Source organism: Caretta caretta, chromosome 2 (assembly GCF_965140235.1).
Source record: "Caretta caretta isolate rCarCar2 chromosome 2, rCarCar1.hap1, whole genome shotgun sequence".
In the NCBI taxonomy this organism is placed as follows: Eukaryota; Metazoa; Chordata; order Testudines; family Cheloniidae; genus Caretta; species Caretta caretta.
Window position 1 is genome coordinate 257,434,815 of NC_134207.1, and position 24,916 is coordinate 257,459,730.

General features: G+C 40.3%; 1 protein-coding gene across 2 annotated transcripts in view; it reads left to right on the plus strand.

Moving 5' to 3' along the window:
* Window positions 1-24,916, plus strand: part of WDR48 (WD repeat domain 48) — a 57,947-nt gene that overhangs the window by 27,329 nt on the left and 5,702 nt on the right. For both annotated transcript variants that reach the window (XM_048837513.2, XM_048837514.2), the window contains exons 6-16: window positions 4,913-5,001; window positions 5,380-5,481; window positions 6,103-6,327; window positions 12,604-12,678; window positions 13,500-13,602; window positions 15,723-15,820; window positions 16,854-16,961; window positions 17,425-17,521; window positions 19,639-19,734; window positions 22,866-22,971; window positions 24,621-24,708. In XM_048837513.2, coding sequence (XP_048693470.1) covers window positions 4,913-5,001; window positions 5,380-5,481; window positions 6,103-6,327; window positions 12,604-12,678; window positions 13,500-13,602; window positions 15,723-15,820; window positions 16,854-16,961; window positions 17,425-17,521; window positions 19,639-19,734; window positions 22,866-22,971; window positions 24,621-24,708 — 1,187 coding nt within the window. The remainder of the gene's footprint in view (window positions 1-4,912; window positions 5,002-5,379; window positions 5,482-6,102; window positions 6,328-12,603; window positions 12,679-13,499; window positions 13,603-15,722; window positions 15,821-16,853; window positions 16,962-17,424; window positions 17,522-19,638; window positions 19,735-22,865; window positions 22,972-24,620; window positions 24,709-24,916) is intronic.

The following is a 24,916-nucleotide window of genomic DNA, read 5'->3' on the forward strand; positions in this document are numbered from 1 at the left end:
AGGCAGTAGAAACAAATGTGTGCCTATGGAGTTCAATCACTAAAGAGTCTGAAAAGAAAAAATGCTCTGGTTTTATCACTCTTCTTAAGCACTTGATTGTTCAGTAAACAATGTTCCTAATGGGCTAGAGAAAAACATATTGTATGCCCCAGAGGCCCTTTGAAACATGGGCTAGATGTAGAGCTAAATTCTGCCCTCTCTTCCTGCCTAACTCTACAGACTTCACTAGGTTTTATAAATCTAAATGTGGGCAAAATCTGACCCTTAATTTCTTACCAGACTGAAACAAAACAGTATAAGGAGCCTGACAGTAGACAGACCCTTGTTAAAAGGGTGTATCCATCAGTCTTTCTAGATGTAGGCACTCTAATTCAGAGGGAAAAGTGTTTACTTCTGAAGCAGGCCTCCTTCAAGAGGTTTCAGATGAAGTGAGCTGTAGCTCATGAAAGCTTACGCTCAAATAAATTTGTTAGTCTCTAAGGTTCCACAAGTACTCCTTTTCTTCCTTCAAGAGGGAAGGTGTGAAACTTCTGTTTCTAGGAAGATTTGTACTTTTGGATGCTTTGCAATGGAGAGACGCCATATCTCTTAAACTTTGCCCACTTAGGCTCCTTATACTGTTTCCTTTCAGTCTGGTAAGAAATTAAGGGTCAAATTCTGCCCAAATTTACATTTATAAAACCGAGTGAAGTCTGTAGAGTTAGGCAGGAAGAGAGGGAATAATTTAGCTCTACATCTGACCTATGTTTCAAAGGGCCTCTTGTAATCAAATGCTGCATATTATAAAACTGGAAGAATAAATTTTCTTTGACTTATAATATCCTACCACAATATGATCATGGCTGCTGAGCAAACAGAACAGTAATTTCCTAATATCCTATAATATAAATATACTTATGCAGTGAAATCAGTCATGTTGTTTTGCTATACATATGTGGTATATCTACTCAGCGTTTCTCAAACGCGGCCACCGAGGGTGCTTGCGGCCACCAGGGGCTTTTCTTGCTGCTACAGCCTCGTGGGCAGTGACTGGGGCGAGGAAGGGGTGAAAGCAGTGGACCCTTCCCCCAGAGCCACCAGCAGGGGTTGTGCCCTGCCCTCCTCTGGAGCCACAAAGGTCAGAGAAGCAGGCAGCCAATGAGTTACACACTTTCCTGGGTACAGTGAGGCTCTGGCTTCGGGCTTCAGCCCTGGGAGGACAGACAGCAGGCTCTGGTCGTGGGGCTTTGGGCTCCGGCTGTGGATGCCAGGTCTCGGCTCACCACCCCCTGTATGATCCCTGGCCCCTGCTGCCTTCCTGGCTCCCCATCCACCTCCCTTGCCCCCTCTGTCTCCCTACCCACCTCCTCATCCAGGGCTTAATTTGTCTCCTGGCTCAACAGGGCTGAGTAAGTCTGCCGTGACAATTGATATTTGTATGTATGTTAATATCACTCCCAGCTAGCTAGTAAGTCTGCTGTGAAAAGTGATATTAACAAGCATACAAAACAAGTGTTTTGTTTCTTTTTTAAAGCAACCTAAAAAGCAAAAGAAGCAACAACAAAAAAAGATGAATGTGCAAAGCACCTTATATGTGTTTTCTATTCTGTATAGGTCCAGTAAAGAAGAGAAACAACTGTACATTATTTTTATCATTGAGTCTACCAAAAAGCTCTACATAAATGAATTACAATGATTTGGATATGTATATGTGCATATTTATCTGTTTTTCCTAAAGTTAATTGAGTATTTTAGGAAAAATTGTCAGAGCGGCCACAGGAAAGAGTTGGTGGCCGCGCTCTGAGGCCATCAAAAAGTTTGTTATGAGAACCCCTGATCTATATTATGAATTACATACAAAGCCGGGAGCGTATGAGGGTTTTAATATTAAAGAGAAAAATAGGTGCTACATATGTATAGCAGCTATTCTCAACGTAGAGTAAGACCAGTTTTCATCTAATATAAACTTTAAAATGGCTGAATTGCCAAATCTCATTTTAAGGGGTTTGGTCCTGTTTGTTGATCTTCTATTGGCTCTGCAATAAGAGTCTGAGCCAAAGCATCCTGATGATGAATGACAAAAAAGGCTTTGCATGAAAGGTTACACTTCAGATAACAAAAAGAAAAGGAGTACTTGTGGCACCTTAGAGACTAACCAATTTATTTGAGCATGAGCTTTCGTGAGCTACAGCTCACTTCATCAGATGTATACCGTGGAAACTGCAGCAGACTTTATATACACACAGAGAATATGAAACAATACCTCCTCCCTCCCGTGGGAGGAGGTATTGTTTCATATTCTCTGTGTGTATATAAAGTCTGCTGCAGTTTCCACGGTATACATCTGATGAAGTGAGCTGTAGCTCACGAAAGCTCATGCTCAAATAAATTGGTTAGTCTCTAAGGTGCCACAAGTACTCCTTTTCTTTTTGCGAATACAGACTAACACGGCTGTTACTCTGAAACTTCAGATAACAATACCAGATGATTAGGAGGATACTGAAATGAAGCCACAGGTTTTTCAACTAGACAGAATCTTTATGCTGCTGCATGGTGAGCAATGTGTTAAAAACCTGGTGGAGAATTTATGTACTGTACAGAAGTATCTACAATGCCTTTTGTTGCAAGAAGAACTATGATAATTGTTGTCAGTGCCATTACCACCATTCTAGTCGTGCCTATGCCTTAGCTATTGAATTTCTTTCTGAAACTGATGAAGTTTGAGGGATGGTTGACTCTGAACTCCTCTGATATTTTGTGTCCCTGCTCCTCCAGTATTGGGGAATGGAACACCTGCAGCCCTCCACTGATGGGATCCTTACAGCCTTCTCCTACACACACTCCTACGTTTTGGAGAAACAGCAAGCCACAAGTCCTCCTTTTCTTTTTGCGGATACAGACTAACACAGCTGCTACTCTGAAACGAGAAACTGCTGAATTGGAATTAATTTGCAAACTAGATACAATTAACTTAGGCTTGAATAAAGACTGGGAGTGGATGGGTCATTACACAAAGTAAAACTATTCCCCCGCCCCCTGCTGTTCCTCAGATGTTCTTGTCAACTGCTGGAAATGGTCCACCTTGATTATCACTACAAAAGTTTCCTCCCCCCCCCCACTGATAATAGCTCACCTTACCTGGTTTCAGAGTAGCAGCCGTGTTAGTCTGTATTCGCAAAAAGAAAAGGAGTACTTGTGGCACCTTAGAGACTAACCCATTTATTTGAGCATAAGCTTTCGTGAGCTACAGCTCACTTCATCGGATGCATTCAGTGGAACAACTCTGACATCATAATCAAAAAGGCTGACAAAGGAGGTGCTGTCTTCATCATGAATAGGTCGTAATATGAACAAGAGGCTGCCAGGCAGCTCTCCAACACCACCCTCCACAAGCCATCACCCTCCGATCCCACTGAGGGCCACCAAAAGAAGCCACACCATCTGCCCAAGAAACTCCCCAAAAAACCACAAGAACAAATCCGCACAGACACACGCCTGGAACCCCGACCCGGGACACTCCATCCGCCACCCAAGATCCACAGACCTGGAAATCCCAGATGCCCCATCATCTCAGGCATTGGCACCCTGACAGCAGGATTGTCTGGCCATGTAGACTCCCTCTTCAGGCCCTATGCTATAAGCACTCCCAGCTATCTTTGAGACACCACTGACTTCCTGAGGAAACTACAATCCATCTGTGATCTTCCTGAAAACGCCATCCTGGCCACTATGGATGTAGAAGCCCTCTACACCAACATTCCACACAAAGATGGACTACAAGCCTTCAGGAACAGTATGGTTTGTGGATCTTGGGTGGTGGATGGAGTGCCCCGGGTCGGGGTTCCAGGCGTGTGTCTGTGCGGATTTGTTCTTGTGGTTTTTCGGGGAGTTTCTTGGGCAGATGGTGTGGTTTCTTTTGGTGGCCCTCAGTGGGATCGGAGGGTGATGGCTTGTGGAGGGTGGTGTTGGAGAGCTGCCTGGCAGCCTCTTGTTCATATTCCGATGTATTCATGATGATGACAGCACCTCCTTTGTCAGCCTTTTTGATTATGATGTCAGAGTTGTTCCACTGAATGCATCTGATGAAGTGAGCTGTAGCTCACGAAAGCTTATGCTCAAATAAATGGGTTAGTCTCTAAGGTGCCACAAGTACTCCTTTTCTTTTCACCTTACCTGATAGCTCTCGTTACAGTGTGTATGGTAACACCCATTGTTTCATGTTCTCTCTGTATATAAATCTCCCCACTGTATTTTCCACTGAATGCATCTGATGAAGTGAGCTGTAGCTCATGAAAGCTTATACTCAAATAAATTTGGTAGTCTCTAAGGTGCCACAAGTCCTCCTTTTCTTTTTATCAAGTTCTGACACACACATCCCTACCCCACACTACGACTTCCCAGGTGCACACATCCCTAAGCTAAAAGTTCTACGTCTGCTCCACAGGACTAAGAAAAAGGTTCCTTAATCTATAAAATACAATTTTAGAAGTGGTGGGACTGAATTTCCATATGCAAAATGTTATAGTCTGTGTTTGCAACACAAACCCAGTGTATTTCAGAGTCTCTTATAAATCCCTCTCTTACAGTGGAGTTAACATAGAGGGCCCGAGAAGAAGCTGCAGATAGCACTCTAACTATCCTAATGCCAATCAATGGTTTTGCAGTGGTACCATGATTATAGTGATTCTTTTACAGAATTGCAAATGAGGAATTGAGAAGGCTTTTTCTAGCAATATGTTATCCAGATTCTTTTTCTATTAAAAGTAATTCTAGATACTTAGGTGAAAGCACTGCTGTTTTTTCACATTGGACCATCATACTGAATCAAAACCTGCAGCTGGCTCTTAAGTGCAGCATTTTCAAGTGCATAGTGTTTGTTTTATGACAAATGGAGAAAGCAAAGCATTAATACTGTTATCTTACTTTGCACTAGCTTCTTCCCTGAGTGGGAACAAAGATTCCATTTACAGCCTTGCGATGAATCAAATGGGAACAGTAATTGTATCGGGGTCCACTGAAAAGGTAAGCAGGACCTGTTAGAACTCTTTCAACCTTAGTAAAATTATTGCTAATTTTTTTTAGACACTGAGTTCTAATCTAATTCTGAATTGACTCTGCAATCAATATCTTCTTGTTTAACTTGTATCATCATTTGAAGTAAATTGGTCTTGTAAAAACATAACAAAATCCTGCTGCAAATACTCCTGATAGCAGATAACATGTTAGGTGTTTGTGAGTTTAATAAAATATAGGAATCTTGCAAAAGTATCAATTATTTTTTTTTACACTTTTGGAAGAATCAGTTATGTGAAGAAATGGGAGTTACTTCAAAGGTATCTTCATATGTAGGCAATGCATGTGTGAAAATGACATATGTAATTATCTTATCTGCTTTGACAGGTTTTAAGGGTATGGGATCCAAGGACTTGTGCAAAGCTGATGAAACTTAAAGGGCACACGGATAACGTAAAAGCTTTGTTGTTGAACAGAGATGGCACACAGGTATGGGTTTTCATTTGAAGCACAAATATCTTTCACTTAGGTTTTTCTTTAGAGCTTTATAAAAAATGTTATACTTTTTCAGTACAGAACAGTTTTTTCCACTTTTTCTCTGTAGAATATTGAAAGTCTTTTAAATAAAACTTGGTCTAAAAGTGAGTGCTCTAATCTAAATATATTAAACTAAATTAATAATCTGTAACTTTTCGCTTTACTTTTGAAGCACAGTTGTGACGAGTAGCTAAGAGAATTGCCATAAATATATTGTTAAATGAGCTTGTGATTTCACATCTGAATATTTTATCCTTTATTTTACTTGTAAACTAATATTGGTTAGTTTCTGTTTGGGGAAGGGAGACTTGTGGGAGGGAATAAAACCATACTATTTTTGTCTCTGTCTCTCTTGTTGATGTAATGTACAATATACGCATCGGGTAAAGAAAAATGTGACCAGAATTTTGACTTTGCAATTCTCAGTTTAACACCGTCTTAATGGAAAAATTTGAATGTAAGATTTCTAGAGCCTCCATATAAGAACTGCTTTTGTTTTTTGGGTTTTTTTTTAACAGTCACTTTTTTCCAGGTACTTAGTGGTGTAGTTTAAATACAATGTTTGTTGCTCAGTGTCTTTCAGGCAGCTCTGATGGAACTATTCGTCTATGGTCCCTTGGCCAGCAGAGATGTATAGCCACATATCGAGTCCACGATGAAGGTGTTTGGGCTCTGCAGGTCAATGAAGCCTTCACTCATGTTTATTCAGGAGGAAGAGACAGGAAGATTTATTGCACAGATTTACGAAATCCTGATATCCGTGTGCTCATCTGTGAAGAAAAGGCACCAGTTCTTAAGGTAATTGATTTACTTAAAAGATTGCTACAAGTTTGATCTTCCATAAGAGCTTTTGGTAGCTCCTAAAATGCAAGATGGTAAATGGAATGACTTGATGTTTAAGGTACACCATCTGATAACATAACAAAGCTGGAATTCCTTTGGACCATTGCAGTTGTTCTTAGGACCAGTAAAATGTTCTAATTACTGGTCCCAAAGAGAGAGTTTTGATCCCTGGTAAAATTTTGAATCTAATGATGATTTGCAGGTTTTCATTCTTTGAAAAGGACTTTTTAGATCCTTGCATTAGAGAGCAAGTTGCTCTGGGAATTATTTCCATTAAGAATTATGGAAAGAGAATTAGATTAAATGGTTCAGTACTCATGTGTTTGGAAACAAGCTTGGCTCTCCCCCGGGTGTGTATGTATTTCAACAGCCTTTAGTTACAGGGTTGGTTACGTGCTATTTCTCAAACACGCAAATTGGATGCTTTTTTCTACAATATCAGATGTGGGTAACAACTGGTAGCTTTGTATGCTGCTCAATATTCTAGACCATCCATAACTCACTCATATGAAAAGTGTACACAGTAAAACATAGTTATGCTTAATCTGTGGCATGTTATGTAACAGAACAGCTGCAAATATAACTGTATGTAAGAATATGTGTAAGACAACCAATGTTCACCCCATTAAATTCTTCTTTGAATGTGTGTCTGTGGATCCCACTATAGGGGTGTGTGTGTGTCATGGACATGAGCTCGGAATCGTTTGAATAGTAGTATCCTTGGGTGCTGTGCATGCACCTTGTTCCTCCTGGTGCTTCCATCCAAGGGCATACAGGGCAGATCAGTGGCAATCCTTCTCAGTTCCCTCTTACTGCCTGTGGCAGCAAGACAGAACTTGGACAGTGTCCAACCCACTATAGTTTTTCAAGCTTCAGTCTCAACCCTCTTGTGAAGAAATTCTTCTTCACCCTCATTATCATCTTATTTCTTATTGGATGTTCCAAAGAAAAAGGGATAGGGAGACCCTCTCAACCCTGCTTCACAGCAGGGTGAAGTACTTCACACCAACACCAGCATGGCAGACTGTAAAGCCACAGAGTATCAATCTTGCCCATCATATGATGATCTTATGTCTTTAATGGGCACAATAGATGTTTCTTCTGACTCAGAGAAGGATACCCCCCCCCCGCCCCCGACAAGTGCTCCCTCTGCAACTCCTTGTCATTCCACACTTGAATATTGAGAGAGATGGGACTCAAAGCAATCCATAAAGGTCATGTCCAATCCTGGAGAAGAGACATCCTCCAAGCTGGAGTTGAGGAAGCTAGCTATGGCAAGTGCCCTGGCACCATACCTCTGATGCCAGCAGGGAGAAGAAGCCCTAAAAGGGTGCCAAGACCGTTGGTGCTAGTGCTGACCCTTCCGGCACTATCAGCACAGACTGCCTCAGCGCCTTAAGTGCATTGGCATCAACCCCAGGGCACCTATGCCAGCCACTTCAGACACGAAGTCATGTACCCACACTGAGCACAAGCACAGCTCAGTGCACAGTGGCTTCATCCCATAAGGAAGACTCAGAGCGTTCCTCCAAAGGCAAGTCTTCCAAATCCTTTTCAACATGAAGGATTGGAAGCAAGCCATCAGCCACAGAGAAGGTTCAGGAGACAGTTTGGCCAGTAAGGGTACAATTTACCATTGGAGCCTTATTGGCACTATTGGGGCCCACCTTCCCACAGGTCCCAGAGCAGAGCTCCATCAATGTACCAGAAAAGAGGAGGTCTCAGTCACCATGCACATTAGTAGCCAGGCATTCCACACCAGAACCAGAAGAACCTCCCTGTGATGGAACAGATGTGGCTCAGGACACTTCCTAATTGCCTTCCCTATCTAAGGAATCCTTCTGTTAGCTAAATGAGGCTGTCACCTCAGCCCTGACTCATCAATAACTTTAGGGCTGCTCACGATCTGTTTTGGAGGATAGCTGAAACTTTGGATGTTGAGACAATGGTGATTTAAAAGAACAAGCACAGACTGTTCAATTACCTCATTTCCTTGGTGCTGACAAGAAGAATTGTCCTTCCAATCAATGAGAATATATTTGACTCAGCAAAGGGACTGTTGCATGCTGCAGTCTCCCTTTCTCCTACTTCAAAGTGAGTAGAAAAGCTCTATCAAGTCCTGTTCGAGGGCTTCAGACATTTTTATGTGCAACCAACCTGGGGTTCCCTTGTGTTTTCTGCAGGTCCAGGGGGAAAAAACAGGTCCACCAAGGGGATTCTAAAAGATAAGGGCTCCAAGAAATGAATTCTTTGGCCAAAAAGCGTAGTTATCAACCTCCCTCCTATTCAACAGTGTGAACTACCAAGCCCTGTTCGTGAAATGCAGTTCTCTAATGAGGGAAAGGGTGATCTCCTTTCTCTCTAGGCTTCCTCAGGACTTGGGGAGGATGCAAGGTACTCCATCAAGGAGGGTCACATGGTAATGAAAACCACGCTACTATTGGCAATGGATGAGTCGGTGGCTTCTTGATCCATGGTTACATAAGTTGCAATGTGTCACGTTTCCTAGTTGCAGGTGTCTGGGATTCTGAAAAGTCCTGCTGACAGTAGAGGATGTACCCTTCAAGGGCATGAAGCTCTTCAGCAAGCAGACATACAAGGTGCTCCATTCCCTCAAGGATTTGGGGGTGTCCTTAGATCTGCAGAATCTATACCCCAGCACCATACCAGAAGCCCTTCTTATACCAGCCCCCACTCCGACAAAGAACACAGTCTTGTTCCCACAATCACAAACTGGAGTACCTGCCTAGAAAGTGGCCCCATTACACCAGAAGGCACCTGTCACTCTGCTCTGTCATGCACCAGGCTCCCGTCCAGAGGCAGCAGATTTGACTGGAGGTGTGTCAAGAACCACATAAACACCATTCTACAGCCAGACTTTGGAAGTCACCCTCTCCCACTTCCATCAGGTGTAGTCGGAGATTAGACAAATGCTGGACGTAGCCTATCACTATCCCAGCCATTTTCTTTCCTTGCGTCTTAATCACCCTTGTCCCTCTTTATGGATCCTTCTAATGAGAATCTTTTACCAAAAGAATTGGCCTCATTGTTTCACATAGGAGATGTAAAAGAGGTCCTGCAGGAGTACAGGTGAAGAGGCTTCTTCTTGCAATATTTTGTTGTTCTGAAAATGCCTACACTGCCTCATATTTGGGATGGTAACACTTGCTTCATCATTCCACCACTTTAGATTTAGGACTGGTTTGTAACTCATGTTATTAAGGATGCGTACTTTCATCCTGCCATTCACCTGGCTCATAAGAAGTACTTGAGATTTATTCTGGGGTCAAATCATTGCCTGTACAAGATACTGACCCTTGGACTCTCCACAGCACCCAGAGTCTCTGTCAGATGCATCACCATAGGTGCATCTATGTGTATCTGTATATAGATGCCTGGCTGATCAAAGGCAGTATCGCATCAAGGAATTCTGACATGACTCAGCTACACCCTCTCTCTGTTCACCTATCTGGGTCTTTGGGTGAGCTGCAAGAAAATATCATTTATTTTATCCTATCAAACAATAGAGTAAATTGTGAGTCAGGATAGAGTCCACAACAGCAAGGGCTTACTTGCCAGAAGACAGATTCCTCTCCCTTTAGTCATTACTGAACAATGTGAAATCGCAGCCAGCTATGACAGTACGGACTTCTCTCGCATTATTAGGCCATATGTCTGCCTGTACATATGTGAAGCCACTTACCAGACTTGAGAGGAGACTGCTACATCTCTGGCTCAGATGAGCCTACACCCCTGCAAAGTATCCAATTAGCAAGAAAGTCCTAATTCCACTTATGTCTTTTAGCTACTGAACTATTAACTGCATCCTGATAATATGCAAAAAGAGATACAGTTCATGACCTTGTAACCTTCCAGGGCATTAGTCGTAGGCACATCTGAGATGGGGGAGTCCTCCTGGACCCATCCACAGATACAAGGGATGTGGGGTTTTTTTGTTTGCTTGCTTGTTTGCTGAATACCTTCCTTCTGCAATGGAATCAAGATGCTATCCCACTGATTCAGCTAATCAACAAAGTAACTGCCGAAACCAGAGGAAACAAAGTCACACTCAGTCTCATAGCTCCCTTCTGGCCGAGACAGTTGTGGCTGATAGACCACCCAGACTTGCAATCACAGGATCAGGGTTAAGAGTTCCATCCAAACCCAGAGTTACTGCATCTGATGGCCTGAATGTTGTTTGAGCACCCTGGAAAGGGAGTGCTTCTAACATGTTCAGGAAATCCTGGCATGGAGCAGAAAGCTATCCGTGAGAAAGACTTACTTTAAATGGAAACAGCTTTTTCAATATGAGTGGTCCAACAAGGCCTAGATCTAGTGCAAGCCCCAGTGCCAAAGATTGTTTTGAACATTTGCTGTAGTTATAACAATCTGGACTTTAATTTCACGCAGTCAAGGTCTGACTGGCAACAGTATGGGTGTATCATACACTGATGCTGCTGTTCTTGATCTCTCGTTCAGTGGTCTCCAGATTTCTCAACAGCCAGATACGTACATACCCTCTAGTCAGAGAACTTACTCCAGTGTGAAACCTCAATGTCATCCTTTTAAAACTTAGAGTGCTCTTAAAGCCCCTTTCAAAATGCTTCATCCATTATCGTACTTGCAAGACTGTCACCTTGGCCAGAAAAGTGAACGAGCTTCACTCAGTCCATTCTGTACAAGACAAGGCCCTGGGATGTTTCTGGGTCAGGCCCAGTTCTTGTGCTGGGTCAGGGTAGGGTGCAGCCTCACCGCTGAGTCCGTGTCCCAGGGGGGAACTGCAGAATGATCTCCCACTTACGTACGGCCAGTGGCCTGTGCTCCCCAGTGCAATGCTGAAGCCTCCACGTTTATTTGACAAATAAAATTTGCAGAATTTTTAGAATATTGTACATAGAATTTTTAATTTTTTGGTGCAGAATTTTTAGTGTTTTGGTGCAGAATGCCCTCAGGAGTAGGTAATCTTAACTTACCTGTGTTCTTCCCTAAATGCTTTCTGCACAAAAAAGCTATGCACTCTGAATGTATCCATGTACTTGGTAATGTAATTTTTTTTCCACTTTATGCATCCGATGAAGTGAGCTGTAGCTCACGAAAGCTTATGCTCAAATAAATGGGTTAGTCTCTAAGGTGCCACAAGTACTCCTTTTCTTTTTGCGAATACAGACTAACACGGCTGCTACTCTGAAACTTGGTAATGTAGGTATTCAAGGAGTGGGGGATTACAAAAATTTACAGCAGTGTTTCTAAGTCTGAAGAAAAAATTTTAGTATATTGTATTTGAGAAATAGTATGTGGTTATGTAACTAGACTGTACTGTGATGCATACTCACACGGGAGAGAAGAGTTAAGGTTGTGTAGGGCTTTGGAACATCTAATTTTGCAACACTAACATTCTCTTAATTTAGGAAATTGCATAAAAAAATCTAAGGTCTTCTTTTTTAAAAGAAGGAAAAAAGATGAGGGAGGGAGTGTCATAGCTGGTAACTATTTGGCTATGTACCATTGGAACAGCTAGGACCCCAAGAGGTATATATTCTAGTGCACAGCTAAAATGCATGAGCGGGCTGGTCTTCCTTAGTTGCACGTTTTACTGGCTTAGCAAAAGAACCAAATTCAAAATGTACTGTGCATATCTAAAGTGTAGTTTTGAAGGGGTCAAAACCTGGAAAATTTCAACTGAAAATGAAATTTAAAAAATTGTGATCACACACAGGGCTAGAATAGAAATGTTCTATGATCCTTAACTAGGATGGATCACTACTGCTATAGTAAACCAGCAAGTGAATCTAATTTTCTGAAATTCTACATATTTAGTAGTACTGAACTTTCTTAATTGTATCTTTTTAAAAATGATCATCCTGTCAAATATTAAAATCTTTAGATAATGTATAAAAATACTGTAGTTTTGAAACATTTTAAACCACAGCTGATTAGCTAAAAACAACTTAAACATATTCAATATTTCTAGTCACAATTTCTAAAATGTTTCTAGAGATTTAAAATAATTTTTATTGTTTGTAATGAAACTTAAAATCACCGATAAAATTAAAAATTACAATTAGCTATTTAATGTATTGAAACTTGTATTTCTTCAGTAAGCTTGAAGGTAGTGCTGTTTCTGGAGCACATCTGGCAATGACTGGAGGTCACTGGAAAGCAAAAAACTTATTGAAAAGAAAAAAGTTAAACTTGGGGTATCTAAAAGTGTTCTGTGGTTTAATTATTCAGATGGAACTTGATAGATCAGCTGATCCTCCTCCAGCCCTTTGGGTTGCAACAACTAAATCTTCTGTGAATAAGTGGGTGAGTGATTTTCTTTGTCCATTATATGGCTAAAATTTAAGTTCAGTATGAGTTTACTATATGGCTGTCAAACAATTAAAAAAAAATCACAATTAATCTCATGATGGAAAAAAAAAGTCGCAATTAACCAGAGTTTTAATCTCACTGTTAAATAATAATAGAATACCAATTTAAATTTATTATAAATATTTTGGATTTTTTTTCTACATTTTTCAAATATTGATTTCAGTTACAGCACAGAATACAAAGTGTACGGTGCTCACTTTATATTATTTTTGATTACAAAGATTTGCACTGTAAAAATAAAAGAAATAGTATTTTTCAATTCACCTCATACAAGTATTGTAGTGCAATCTCTATCATGAAAGTGCACCTTACAAATGTAGAATTTATTTTTACATAACTGCATTCAAAAACAAAACAATGTAAAAGTTTAGAGCCTACAAGTTGAAGCATGAAGGGGTATCGAAATGTTTAGCATATCTGGCGCATAAATACCTTGCAACACCAGCTACAACAGTGCCATGCGAACGCCTGTTCTCAGTTTTTAGGTGACATTATAAATAAGAAGCGGGCAGTATTATCTCCTGTAAATGTAAACAAGCTTGTTTGTCTTAGTGATTGGCTGGACAAGAAGTAGGATTGAGTGGACTTGTATGAGGTGAGAGACGGGCTTTTGAGTTAGCATGAAAGCTTGTCTCTTTCACTGACAGAAGTTGGTCCAATAAAAGATATTACCTCACTCACCTGGGCTAGCTATGTTCATAGGTTTCACTGATCTCTGCAAATTATGACTGTCATGCTTCTGTCTCTTCTTTTAGACTTTGAAGGGAATTCATAATTTTAGAGCTTCTGGGGACTATGACAATGACTGTACCAATCCTATAACACCTCTTTGTACACAGCCTGACCAAGTTATCAAAGGTAAACAGGTCTTTCAGAACATCTCAAAAAATAATTAATATTGTTAGAAAAAATGGCAGGTGAAGAGGGTAGCGTGACAAATACGGGGCCTGTTCCAAAGCTCATAGAATTCTGTTTGAGCCTTTCCACTATGTTCAGGTGGCACTGGATCAGGCCCATATTTATCTGAAAATGCAATGTAAAACATTTGCAGTATAAAAATTTAGTACGGTATATGAACATTTAAATGGAAGAACAACAGAAAATTCCACTAAAAGCACTTAAACTATTCTCTTATAAACTTACTGTGGGGGAATGTGTTGGAATGGGAGGTGTTTGGGAGATGGCTCTTCTAGCTACTACCCGTTCTCCTCACTTGCTCATTCTAACTTTCGTTATCAGAGCTGATGGTCAAGGCCTTTGAGAAAATAAGGGACCAGTCCCGTGGGTTGGATGCTAGCCAGGAATGCTGGAGACTTGGGTACAATTCCCTGCTCCATCACAGACTTCCTGTGAGACCTTGGGCACTTAAGATATGTCTCCACTGCAGAAAAAAGGTGTGGTTTGGGGGTTAGCTAACTCAAGTTCTCTAATGCAGTTTAAAAAGCAATGAAGACCTGGCAACCTGGCTTTTAACTTGGGTTAGCAGCTCTAGAAACCTGGGGTTGAACTTGAGCTGCTGACCTAAGTTAAAAGCAGAGCTGCTGTGTCTTCACCACTATTTTAACCTGAGTTAGCTAGCCTCAATTAAGAACACACCTTTTTTTGAAGTGTAGATATACCCTTAGTCTCTATAAAATGGGCATAATACTACTTCCTTACATTACCTCACAGAGATATTGAGGATAAATATATTAAAGATTGAGTGCCCTATTTGCATTTGAGTACTTTAGATAAACGATATGACCAAACCACATGTGAAGATGGATAAATATACATGTTGATCATAACCATGACAATTTAGCTAAAAAAAAAATGTTAGCATCTAAAAGGTATTAAGTATTTTTATATTCAGAGTAGACATTTTAATGAAGTTATAATAAATTAAGGGCATGAATGCCTTGGAATTCTCTCTGCTATAACCTGAACTGCAGAAAATAGCATGTTTTGTATAATAGTATCCTACAACTGTGTGTGTCAAGCATATTTTTAGCTTGTGTGGTGAACAGTATAATTAAAAAAAAAAAATTCACTAACCCTTCTCAGCCTTTGATTTTAGGGTTATTCTATTGGTACTTTGTTAACAATGACCATAATGTAAGATCTGTGAGTAATTAAGAGTTGGAAATTGTGATTAGTTATTTCAGATAAATATCAAATACTGCTCCCTGTTAAGTATAATTTCAAAATCATTGTCACAGTTAAAACCTATAAATGACATAAGACCTGATCTAATGCCCACTGAAGTCAATGTGGACCTTTCCATTGATTTCAAGGGGCTTTGGATCAAGCCTATATTATAGTCTCTGTTTAGAACCTTTTTCCTGTATTATATTATCACTGCTGTATAGCAGTGGTTCTCAAACTATGGGTTGGAACCCCAAAGTGAGTCACGACCCCATTTTTTAGTAGGGTCACCAGGGCTGGTGTTAGACATGCTGGAGCCAAAGCCTAAGCCCAAACCCCACCTGCCAGGACCAAAGCCCAAGGGCTTCAGCCCTGGGCAGCAGGGCTCAGGTTACAGGCTCCCCACTTCAGCTTTGCCCCCCTCTCTTCCAGGGCAGCGGGGCTTGGGCTTTGGCCCCCCTCCACCTGGAGTGGTGGGGCTCAGGCTTCGGTCTCCCCTCCTGGGGTCATGTAGTAGTTTTTGTTGTCAGAAGGGAGTTTCACTGCAATGAAAGTTGAGAACCCCTGCTGTATAGCAATACACTTGACCTACATTGGTTATTTTATCTTTTGAGTATATTTCATAACAACCCAAAGTGTGGTTAAGCAGTTGACTGTACAATATATCAACATCATTGTTGAAACACATGTAGATATACATATATGCCATATATTCATTATGTGCTGAAATAGCTTCATGCCAAATTGTTGGAGCTGAGGAATAGCTCCTACTTTTGTAGCAGTCTAATGTTGTTGTTGTTGTTTTAATTAAATGAATGGCATTGCTGACTTTATTTCTTCTTTATAACTGCTAGGGGGTGCTAGTATTATTCAGTGCCACATTCTTAATGACAAGAGACATATATTAACCAAAGATACAAATAATAATGTGGCATACTGGGATGTATTGAAGGTAAGTGTAAAATTTTGGATTAGACATGTATTAATGGATTTCTGGTCTTCTGTTTCCTTTGCTATTTGTCTGCATGTGAGGTGATGATTGGAGAAAATAGGTCCTCATTGTGCCACAAAACATAGTGCAAGTATTTTTAAAGACTCTCATTGATAAGGGACGATATTTGTCTCTTCTGCTGCATTACTGTTCATTCTTACATAAATGTGTTTAAAATTCTGTCTTTAAAATAAAACAATGAACATAATAAGAATGCATGACGGGGAGGGGGACAGATGGATGGACATCAGTCAAAACATTATCATTAAGGCTACGATTTTATCACAGAGGTTGCGGAAGTCACAGAATCTGTGACTTCCAGTGACCTCTGTGACTTCAGCCTGCAGTGGCCAGGAGCTGTGGGGGCCCCCCAAGACTGCCGGCTGCCGCGGGAGCCCTCCCAGACAGTGGGGGACCCTGAGCTCCAAGCCCCCACAGGTGTTGGGGGCCCATGGAGCTCCAAGCGGGCCCCTGCAGCTACCTAGCCACTCTGGGTGGTGTGTGGATCCCACAGGTGAGCTCCCCATTTTGTCATGGATATTTTTAGTAAAAGTCACAGACAGGTCATGGGCTTTATTGCTATATTAATAAGTATTAATATTCATTCTGTTCCTTTTTTCTTTGAATCCATCTGTTTATTTTTTTAAAATGAACTACAGTTCAAGGCAAGGCAAGATTCAACACTGGGGAAGAAGTTTATGTTGCTCTGAAGTAGTGCTTCCATACTTCTCTGTCTTAGTGTTTTGGAGGGTAGTGGCATCAAGCTACCAAGAAAAATAAAAAGCTTACTTAGCATACAATTTACTGTACAGCCATTTGAGAATGTGAATCTTCAAGTTGAGTATTTCATTACATAGAGGGTATACACATGAGGGAATACATTTGTTAAAAATTAATTTTTCTGATATGCAAATTAAAGGTTTTAACAGTGGATATGACTGCATATTCAGTATTAAGAAACTTCCGTATTTTTTTTTAATATTCTGGTGTACAGGCATGTAAAGTTGAAGACCTTGGGAAAGTAGATTTTGAAGAAGAAATTAAGAAGAGATTTAAAATGGTGTATGTGCCAAACTGGTTCTCAGTAGACTTAAAAACTGGGGTAAGACACAACTTAAATTATTTCCTAATTTGGGCGTTTGTCATTTCATATGACCATTCATGAAAGCATTAATATATACACTTTATTAAGTTAAACTTCTGTGAGCCATATAAAGCTTTGACTCTAAGATTTAATTTAATGTGTGTGTGGCATAAACTATATTTTGATTATCTGATATAATTTATCTTTCAATCAACATGTCTGTGAATGCTTCTTTGGATCTTGATAACTTGAAGAGTAGTTAATTACAGAATTCTTTGTAAGGAGATAATGTTGGTTTAAACTAATCTTGTACACTGCAATTACTAATGTAATAAAATTTGAGAAATGGAGTGTTTGTAGACAGTCGCTGTCTAATCAAATACTACCATATTTTGTAGTTGCAGCTTAGTGTGTCTTCTGTATATGTAAAAGAAACCTGCTGGGTTCTTAATACAATATTCATATGGTCTTCTTTTGACAGATGTTGACAATTACTTTAGATGAGAGTGACTGCTTTGCAGCTTGGGTCTCAGCAAAAGATGCTGGATTTAGCAGTCCAGATGGATCTGATCCAAAATGTGAGTTTTAATTTAAATTAACATTTCATTCAAACAATATAAAACCCCATTACATATATTAGTATATTTCTGGCAGATAGTAGTTTTGTGCTTGCTTGGACTTCCCCACTTTTCTTGAGACTAAATCCTCCAAATGACTCTCCAATGAAAATGTACTGAGATGCTTTATAATGGCAATCTTGTATTCACTTTTTGTCTATTTCATTTGTCCATTTCATTTTCCTTCAAAAAGCAAAATGAAAAATGCTAGACTGGAATTATTATATGAAAGATCTGAACTAGAGAATAATACTGTAATAAACTCATATCTTAAAATATTTGTTAAAAACAATTAAAACTGACTGGAATTATAGCAAAATTAGCTTTTTCTACAAGACTAAAGACAAAGTCCAAATCCACAAAACAACTTAGGCATTGCAACACAGAGCATGGGAGCACCTAACTTCTAGGTGCTTTTGCAACCCAGTGGAATCCATAAACCAGAGTTAGGCACTGGGCTCCCTGCTTCGTGCATGGGAAGAGTTAGGTACCTACGGATGGGATCCACTAAAGCCATAGTGCTAGGTGAGGAACTGCCTAAGCTAGCCAGTAGCAGATGCGATGGAGAAGGGTGTGTCCTAAACCCTGTCTCTCACAGGGAATTAGGTGCCTATTTCCACTTAGGATCTATAGCTAGGAATCCTTTCTTGGAGTCAGGCACCTATGCTGTTTCTTGCAAGAAGAAAGGCAGCACACACCTAAGTCCAAGCAAAAGCCCGAGGGGGTGAATGGAGAGGTTGCAGGATGTGGCAGCCTCCCTTGTAACCTTTAGCCCAGTGGTTAGTGAAATCACCCAGGAAATGGGGGACCTCGGTTCAATTCCCCCCTGTGCCTTGACAAGAAGTAATGTGAGAACCCTGCTCAAATCCTGTCTCATGTGAGTGCCTTAGCCTGCTGGTTCCCAAATGTTTTACAAAGGCAACCCACCAACAGCATTGTCTTTATTTTGTAACCCATCGTTTACGTATATGAACCCTCTGTCCTGTTACCACAACCCTAATCCTGGCCCAGTGTAGAGGGGAGGTCTAGATGGGTGGGGTTGGAGGGCAAGCCCTCCTGCTCTGTGCTACCTCATGCGCAAGGTCTCAGCACCACTCAAGTTTGGCCCGGCTGCCTCTCTTTCATGAGGGAGGGCTAGCCAGACCAAATCTGAGTGGTGCTGCAGCCTCGTGTGCCAGGTTACAACGACCAGAGTGGGGAACTGGGACTAGCCCCACTATGGGATGAGTGCGAGACAGGCTTGCTCACCAAACCCTTCCTCTTCTCCCCTCCACACCCACCTGAGGCTTTCCATCCAGGCCAGGTGAAATATATGTTTGCCTAGTTCAGGGTCACGTGATGAGTTCATCTGGTCTTGGACATGACAACCATCTAAAACTTTCCCACAACACACAGGTGGATTGGGACCAACTATTTGGGAAACACTGTCCTAACCACTGGACTAAAGGTTAGGGAAGTTGCTACAACTGCCTCTTCCTCCTTTCCCTCTCACAGTTTTGTTTGGAATTAGATGTGCTCAGAGCATGCCCACCAGCTTGGGCCCAGCCAGCGAGATAGGCAAAGGAATGCCTAGTTTCACATGGTTCAAAGATCCTTCTGGGGCTTAGGCATGAGATAGGTATTCAAGCTCTTAGAGCGAGGCAGCAGTGCACGTACCTAGAAGCAGAAACTTAGGTGTCATAAGGACTTTATCGGAAATTTAGGTGCCAAAGGATTTTAGGCACCTTCAGGGTTAGTAGCCAGAGTTTTGAGGATCTCAGTGGTGCCTACAGTGGGAGTTAGACACCTAAGTCCATTTGTGGATCTGGGCCTAAGCCCCTGACCCTGAGATGAACTCCACATCAGTAGACCTCAGTGCCAGCAAGGAGTTCATTGCAGGATTGGGACCTAACATTTTTTTAAATGTTCAGTTTCTCTTGTATTAACTTCTTAAGCTTTGATAAGAAATACAAACAATTAGCTTATATTAACCAGTTGTGAATTAAAAACATGGAGAGTTGTCTTCTTTTTCTAAACTGGCTATATGGGTCAGTGATTTTTACATAATTATATTCTATGTTTTTAATCATGTCTTATAGTGAATCTCGGAGGGCTTCTATTACAAGCTCTTCTAGAGTATTGGCCTAGAACACACATCAATCCAATGGATGAAGAGGAAAATGAAATAAATCATGGTTAGTGTTCACCTGTACAATATAAGAATCTTTAAATCTTTTTGTCTCATTCATAGCTAGTTTGTTTTATGTGAGGTTTTTAGAGTTGTCTCTACATGTACAATAGCTTTTAATATAACATTGCTTTGTAATGTTTCACGTAGCACTCCTCCACTGACGATAGTGCTGTTTAAAAGCCTTTGGAACTCCACAATAAAGAGGAAACAATTGAAAAGCTAATTCTGCATTGAGGGTGAATTTACAGAAATGCTATTAGTTCACAATGAAAAAAATTTCTGGTAAAATTAAGAGGCTAGGTTTTTAAGGGAGAGAATAAATTCCTTAAATTCTAGATAGGGCAGAGGAATGGGAGTAATTCAGTTATGCTTTTCTGGGTAAGTGTCCAGGGCACATTGCCTAATTTGCTTGTAATTATTACTGGGAACTATACACTAATAAATAGCAGTTATATTTGTTGGAATGTGTTACACTGAATGGGTGTTGAAAACAGAATTGTGTACTGACCCAGGAGGCTATCTTCTGAAGTAATCCACAAAGGAAAGGTGAGGTTAACAGTAGGGTTCTGTAAATGACACACAAGATAGGTGGGTGGATTTGGCAGAAAATAAGAGAAACTATAGCTCAAAGGTTTGGAAGATGATTGGTAGAACCTTTCACTGGGACACAAGTTCACATCCAATCAGGGCCAAAGCAATTCAAAAGTTTTTGGTGTCCATTGGGTATTTAATGGTCTTCATAAAATGAGGTGGTTTAAATTCAGATGTCTTGCAGATGTTTACCTTACAAAACTATTAGTTTTGGTAATCTCTTGGCTTTTTTATCAGATTGGCCTTCAGCTGAAATCCTTGTCATGTGTTGGAATAAATTTAGTGTGGAAATTGGAAAAAGTTTCTAACCATTGGAGGAATGAAATTCTGGAACAGCCTTCCAATAGGAGTAGTTGGGGGCAAACTAACTAGGTTTAAAATGCAATTTGATAAAATTATGAATGGGATTAATATGATGGAGTACCTTTCGATAGCAAGTGACTGGACTCGGTGACCTAGGAGGTCCTTTCCAGTCCTACGTTCCTATGGATTATGTGGGTTTAACTATGTTTTCACTCAGTCTGGTCTCAGAATGGGGTTGAGGCACTCTGTTAGGCTATTTTGGAGGCTCTTGCATTGTTACTTCCTGTGCTGTGCATTTAGAAGGCTTAAGGGCTTGTCTTCACTACCATGCTAAATTGGCGCCGCTGCGATTGATGCAGCTGCGTCAATTTAGCGCATCTGGTGAAGACATGCTACGTCAATGGGAGCATGCTCTCCTGCCAGCATAGCGCAGTGTAGACATTGTGTTAAGTCAACGTAAGTTACATTGCTCAGGGAGGTGTTTTTTTCGCACCCCTGAGCGACATAACTTCCATCGATTTAAGCGGTAGTGTAGACAAGCCCTTAGTCTTGGGGTGGGAAGAATAAGGAGTGGCAATTTACCAACTTTCCAAGTCATTAGAGACCTGATTCCTCCTATAGACTCGTGAATAGTACTGTACTTTAGTAGAACTGGTCAGGTAAATAAGGATTGTAAAACCAGATTCTGAATTTGCTTTTAAAATATTAAAATTTAACAATACAAAGCAAATACTTAATAGTGGCTTGGGAAATCAAAAGTGCACTGGGGGTCTCTTGGATCAGTGATATTGTTAATAGAGAGCTGAGGGACCATACAAAGATTGTGACTAGGCAAGCTGAATACTAACTATTTTAGTAATAAAATACTTCATTAATTTTGTAGTCTAGGGAAAAAAACTCGAGGAGAAAAGTGTTCATAGTTTCTCTGGAGTCACCATTATGGAAAATAAGTTGGACGACACAGATTTGAAATCTGCTTATTAACAAAAAGGGATGTCTGTTGGCATCTATGTTATGTTTTTGTAGCATTTGAGAACAGGGTCCTGATACATGCTGAGATAGCACTATTCCCCTACCTTACGTCCAGTGGGATTTTTTTTTTAAGCTGAAATTTCCACTGCCTCCAAAAAGGAGAGTTTGATTTTTAAAAAATCAAAAATTCAGGAGGGTAACACCAAAATATTTATTTTAAAGAAATTTCTAAAACCCCAAAATTTCTCCCTTCTAATTTCCAGAATGATTTTATTTTGTTTCTGATGAGCTCCGGGCATGGGAATATACAATAGTCTTATCTCTAGACTGTACTCTTGGCTATGAATTCTGAGCCTCCATTTATTTTATGCTCTGCTCATAAATGAGCTAAGCAATCTTTTTGGAACTCCTATCACTCACAGGAACCCATATTCAATTATCTGGTATGTTGTAGCATTCGACAGAACATTAAAATTTGGTAATTGGTGGATTTCAGGTGCCACATAGTAAGTCTGGGTTCTTTTCTGACTGAAAGGCATTGCAACCAAACAGTTTTTCCCATATTTTTCAGAGAACTTTACATTGCACTGCAAAATAATTACTATTTATCAAATCATTTCATTTTGAAAGCTGTAGTCAGTCTGTAACAAGTGAATCACTGCTCTTTTAATCTGACCCTCTGCATTTGAAATGTCATCAGTCACTTCTAGTTGTATAGTCCATAGACATGAACCTGATCAATAGTTAATGGAATGTACAGTGCAGTGAAATCAAGATGTCTCTGTCAAGTTCTCCTGGTCCTCTGTTTCAGAGTTGGTAGTTAGGTGGGAAAGCAAAGAAGATGCTTGTTAAGATGTTACTTTTGAATGTGAAATAATTGCCTTTGCAGAATTATTCTTTTTCTTGTTCACCTCTAAAGTAAGGGTCATTCAATTCCCCAGATACTTACATCTCTGTATTGCTCAGAAACTGGGGAAAACTGATAGTAAATCAGTGTTCCACTCATGGCCCCTATTCTCCTGTACATCAGACATTGAGATCTGCCTCCTACAAAGTTATAATGTGTTAATTCTTTGGTATTTCTCATGAAATATTTAAGTGTTGGAAATTCTGGTTTATGAGAAATCAACATGTCTTCATCTTTGCATCTGTTTTGTTTATTTTCTTTTTTTAATTCACCACCGTATTGGAAAGAGACAATAACTTGTGTTAGTCTGTATACTTGGCTCTAAAACTAGGTATATAGTCTTGATGTATATTTTTCTATAGTGAATGGTGAGCAGGAGAACAGAGTACAGAAAGGAAATGGATACTTTCAGGTACCACCGCATACACCAGTTATCTTTGGTGAAGCTGGAGGACGCACTTTGTTCAGGTACAGAAATTCAGAGAATGCAGTGTGGCTAAAGCAATAGAATTATTTTCTTTTTGGCTCTTGAACAATTTCAGATATTAATCAATGTCCAGGAAATAGAAGCTTGACCATACAGAATTGGTCTGTGGCTGATAATGTCATTCCATAGTCAGACTAGGAACATCTAGATTCCAAATCATCAAGACATGGTGCATGAATTGTACAGTAACTCTTACAAGGACTTGTTGATTTATAGCTCTGAGAGCACTTCCTGTACACCATCCTTCCATAGACTAATCAACAACAACCTAAAGCTGATCCATTTTCCTTCTAAGACTATTTAATGTACCACTTTAAGTTCGAGCAGAGCTTAATGTATAATTATTGTCTTTTATTATGGTGCTGCAGTGTTAGTCTTCAGGCATTAGACTTTTTTTTTCTGATCCACTGGTATGGGGAACTTCTCCTAAAAGTATATTTGCTGGCCTATCAGAGTGCTTTCAGGTCTGACCAGTCAAGTAGTATGAGATCTTATCATGCCACTCTGATTACCACCCATCTTGCCTTTTACACTACTTTGATTCCAGCATGACTTTATCAGCTAATATATCCAGTGATGAGCTGCCAGAAGCTCAAGAACTGGTTCCTTCACTCGCTCTGGGTCTTTGGCGGCACTCAAGGACCCGCCGCTGAAATGCCGCCGAAGACCCGGAGTGAGTGAAGGATCCGCCGCCGAAGACCCGCCCCAAGTGAAGGGCCTGCTGCCGAAGGGTCAGAGTGCCGCCGGGTCAGTAAAAATTCACATGGGAGCCTCCCTAGCTGAGAGCTCAGGCGGGACTGACAGGACAGTCCCACAGGCCACATCCTGTCCGTCCCGCCTGAGCTTCCCCACCCCTTTAACAGCTGGTTCTAAACTGGCTTCAAAATTTAACAACCGGTTTGTGTGAACCGGCTCCAGTTCACCACTGAATATATCATGATGAATATCCCTGGGATGCCAGGTTTTTGAATGTCATAAAGCATTCACGTTTATCCCTGGTAACTGAATATATCCATTCTTAAATTAAGACTAGTTTTTCAGTCAAGGTTTCTTAGTTTTCCAGAACTGAATATAGCACATCCCAAGCCTGGGAGCAGTGTAACTTTCAGATCACGGGTCATTCAAGTAAAATGAGGCTACATTTTCAATTTAAAATGAACCCCATTCCCACAGCTCTTAATATTTTTGAATTGTAACTGAGGATTCTAGCCCTTCGGTTAGATCTGCATTGGCAGATGCTTATGTCTACAGAAAGTTCCATTCAATCAGTGAGACTCTACACAAGGGCAAGGGTACACCCTCACATATCAAACTTAAAGGATTGGAGCCCACAATTGCTAGAATGTATACACTTGGTTTGTTTGGGTTTTTTTAAACAATTTATTTTGAATTTAAAGTTCATTTAAACAGAATTCGTAAAACACTAATCTTGCTTAACTCGTGGTTATGGAATTATTATTCTTTCATCTGATTAACAGATTTATTATTTTAATAATTTCTGGTTTTGCCTATCACTGTGCACACTTTTTTTAATCTTTGCATTTAAGTTCTGTAATTTATGTGCTGTACAGCAATTTTCTTCTCAGTGCTTAAATGTATTATTTATGAAACTCATTTCTATATATTTTAGGTTATTATGTCGGGATTCAGGTGGTGAAACTGAATCTATGCTGCTTAATGAAACTGTGCCACAATGGGTAATTGACATCACTGTGGATGTAAGTGTCATTAGGTATAGACTTTGCCCTTCTTTTAAAGGTGAACTGCAAAGGAATTTAACTAGACTCCAGCATCTCAAGTAACGTATATTGAATATCTTCAGTAATCAGACCTAAAGGGATATTCAAGGCATTACTAGCTCAAAACACTCTTCTCATAAACCCATTGAAATTCAGCCTCCCTACAGGTCACTGGAACCTGCCCATT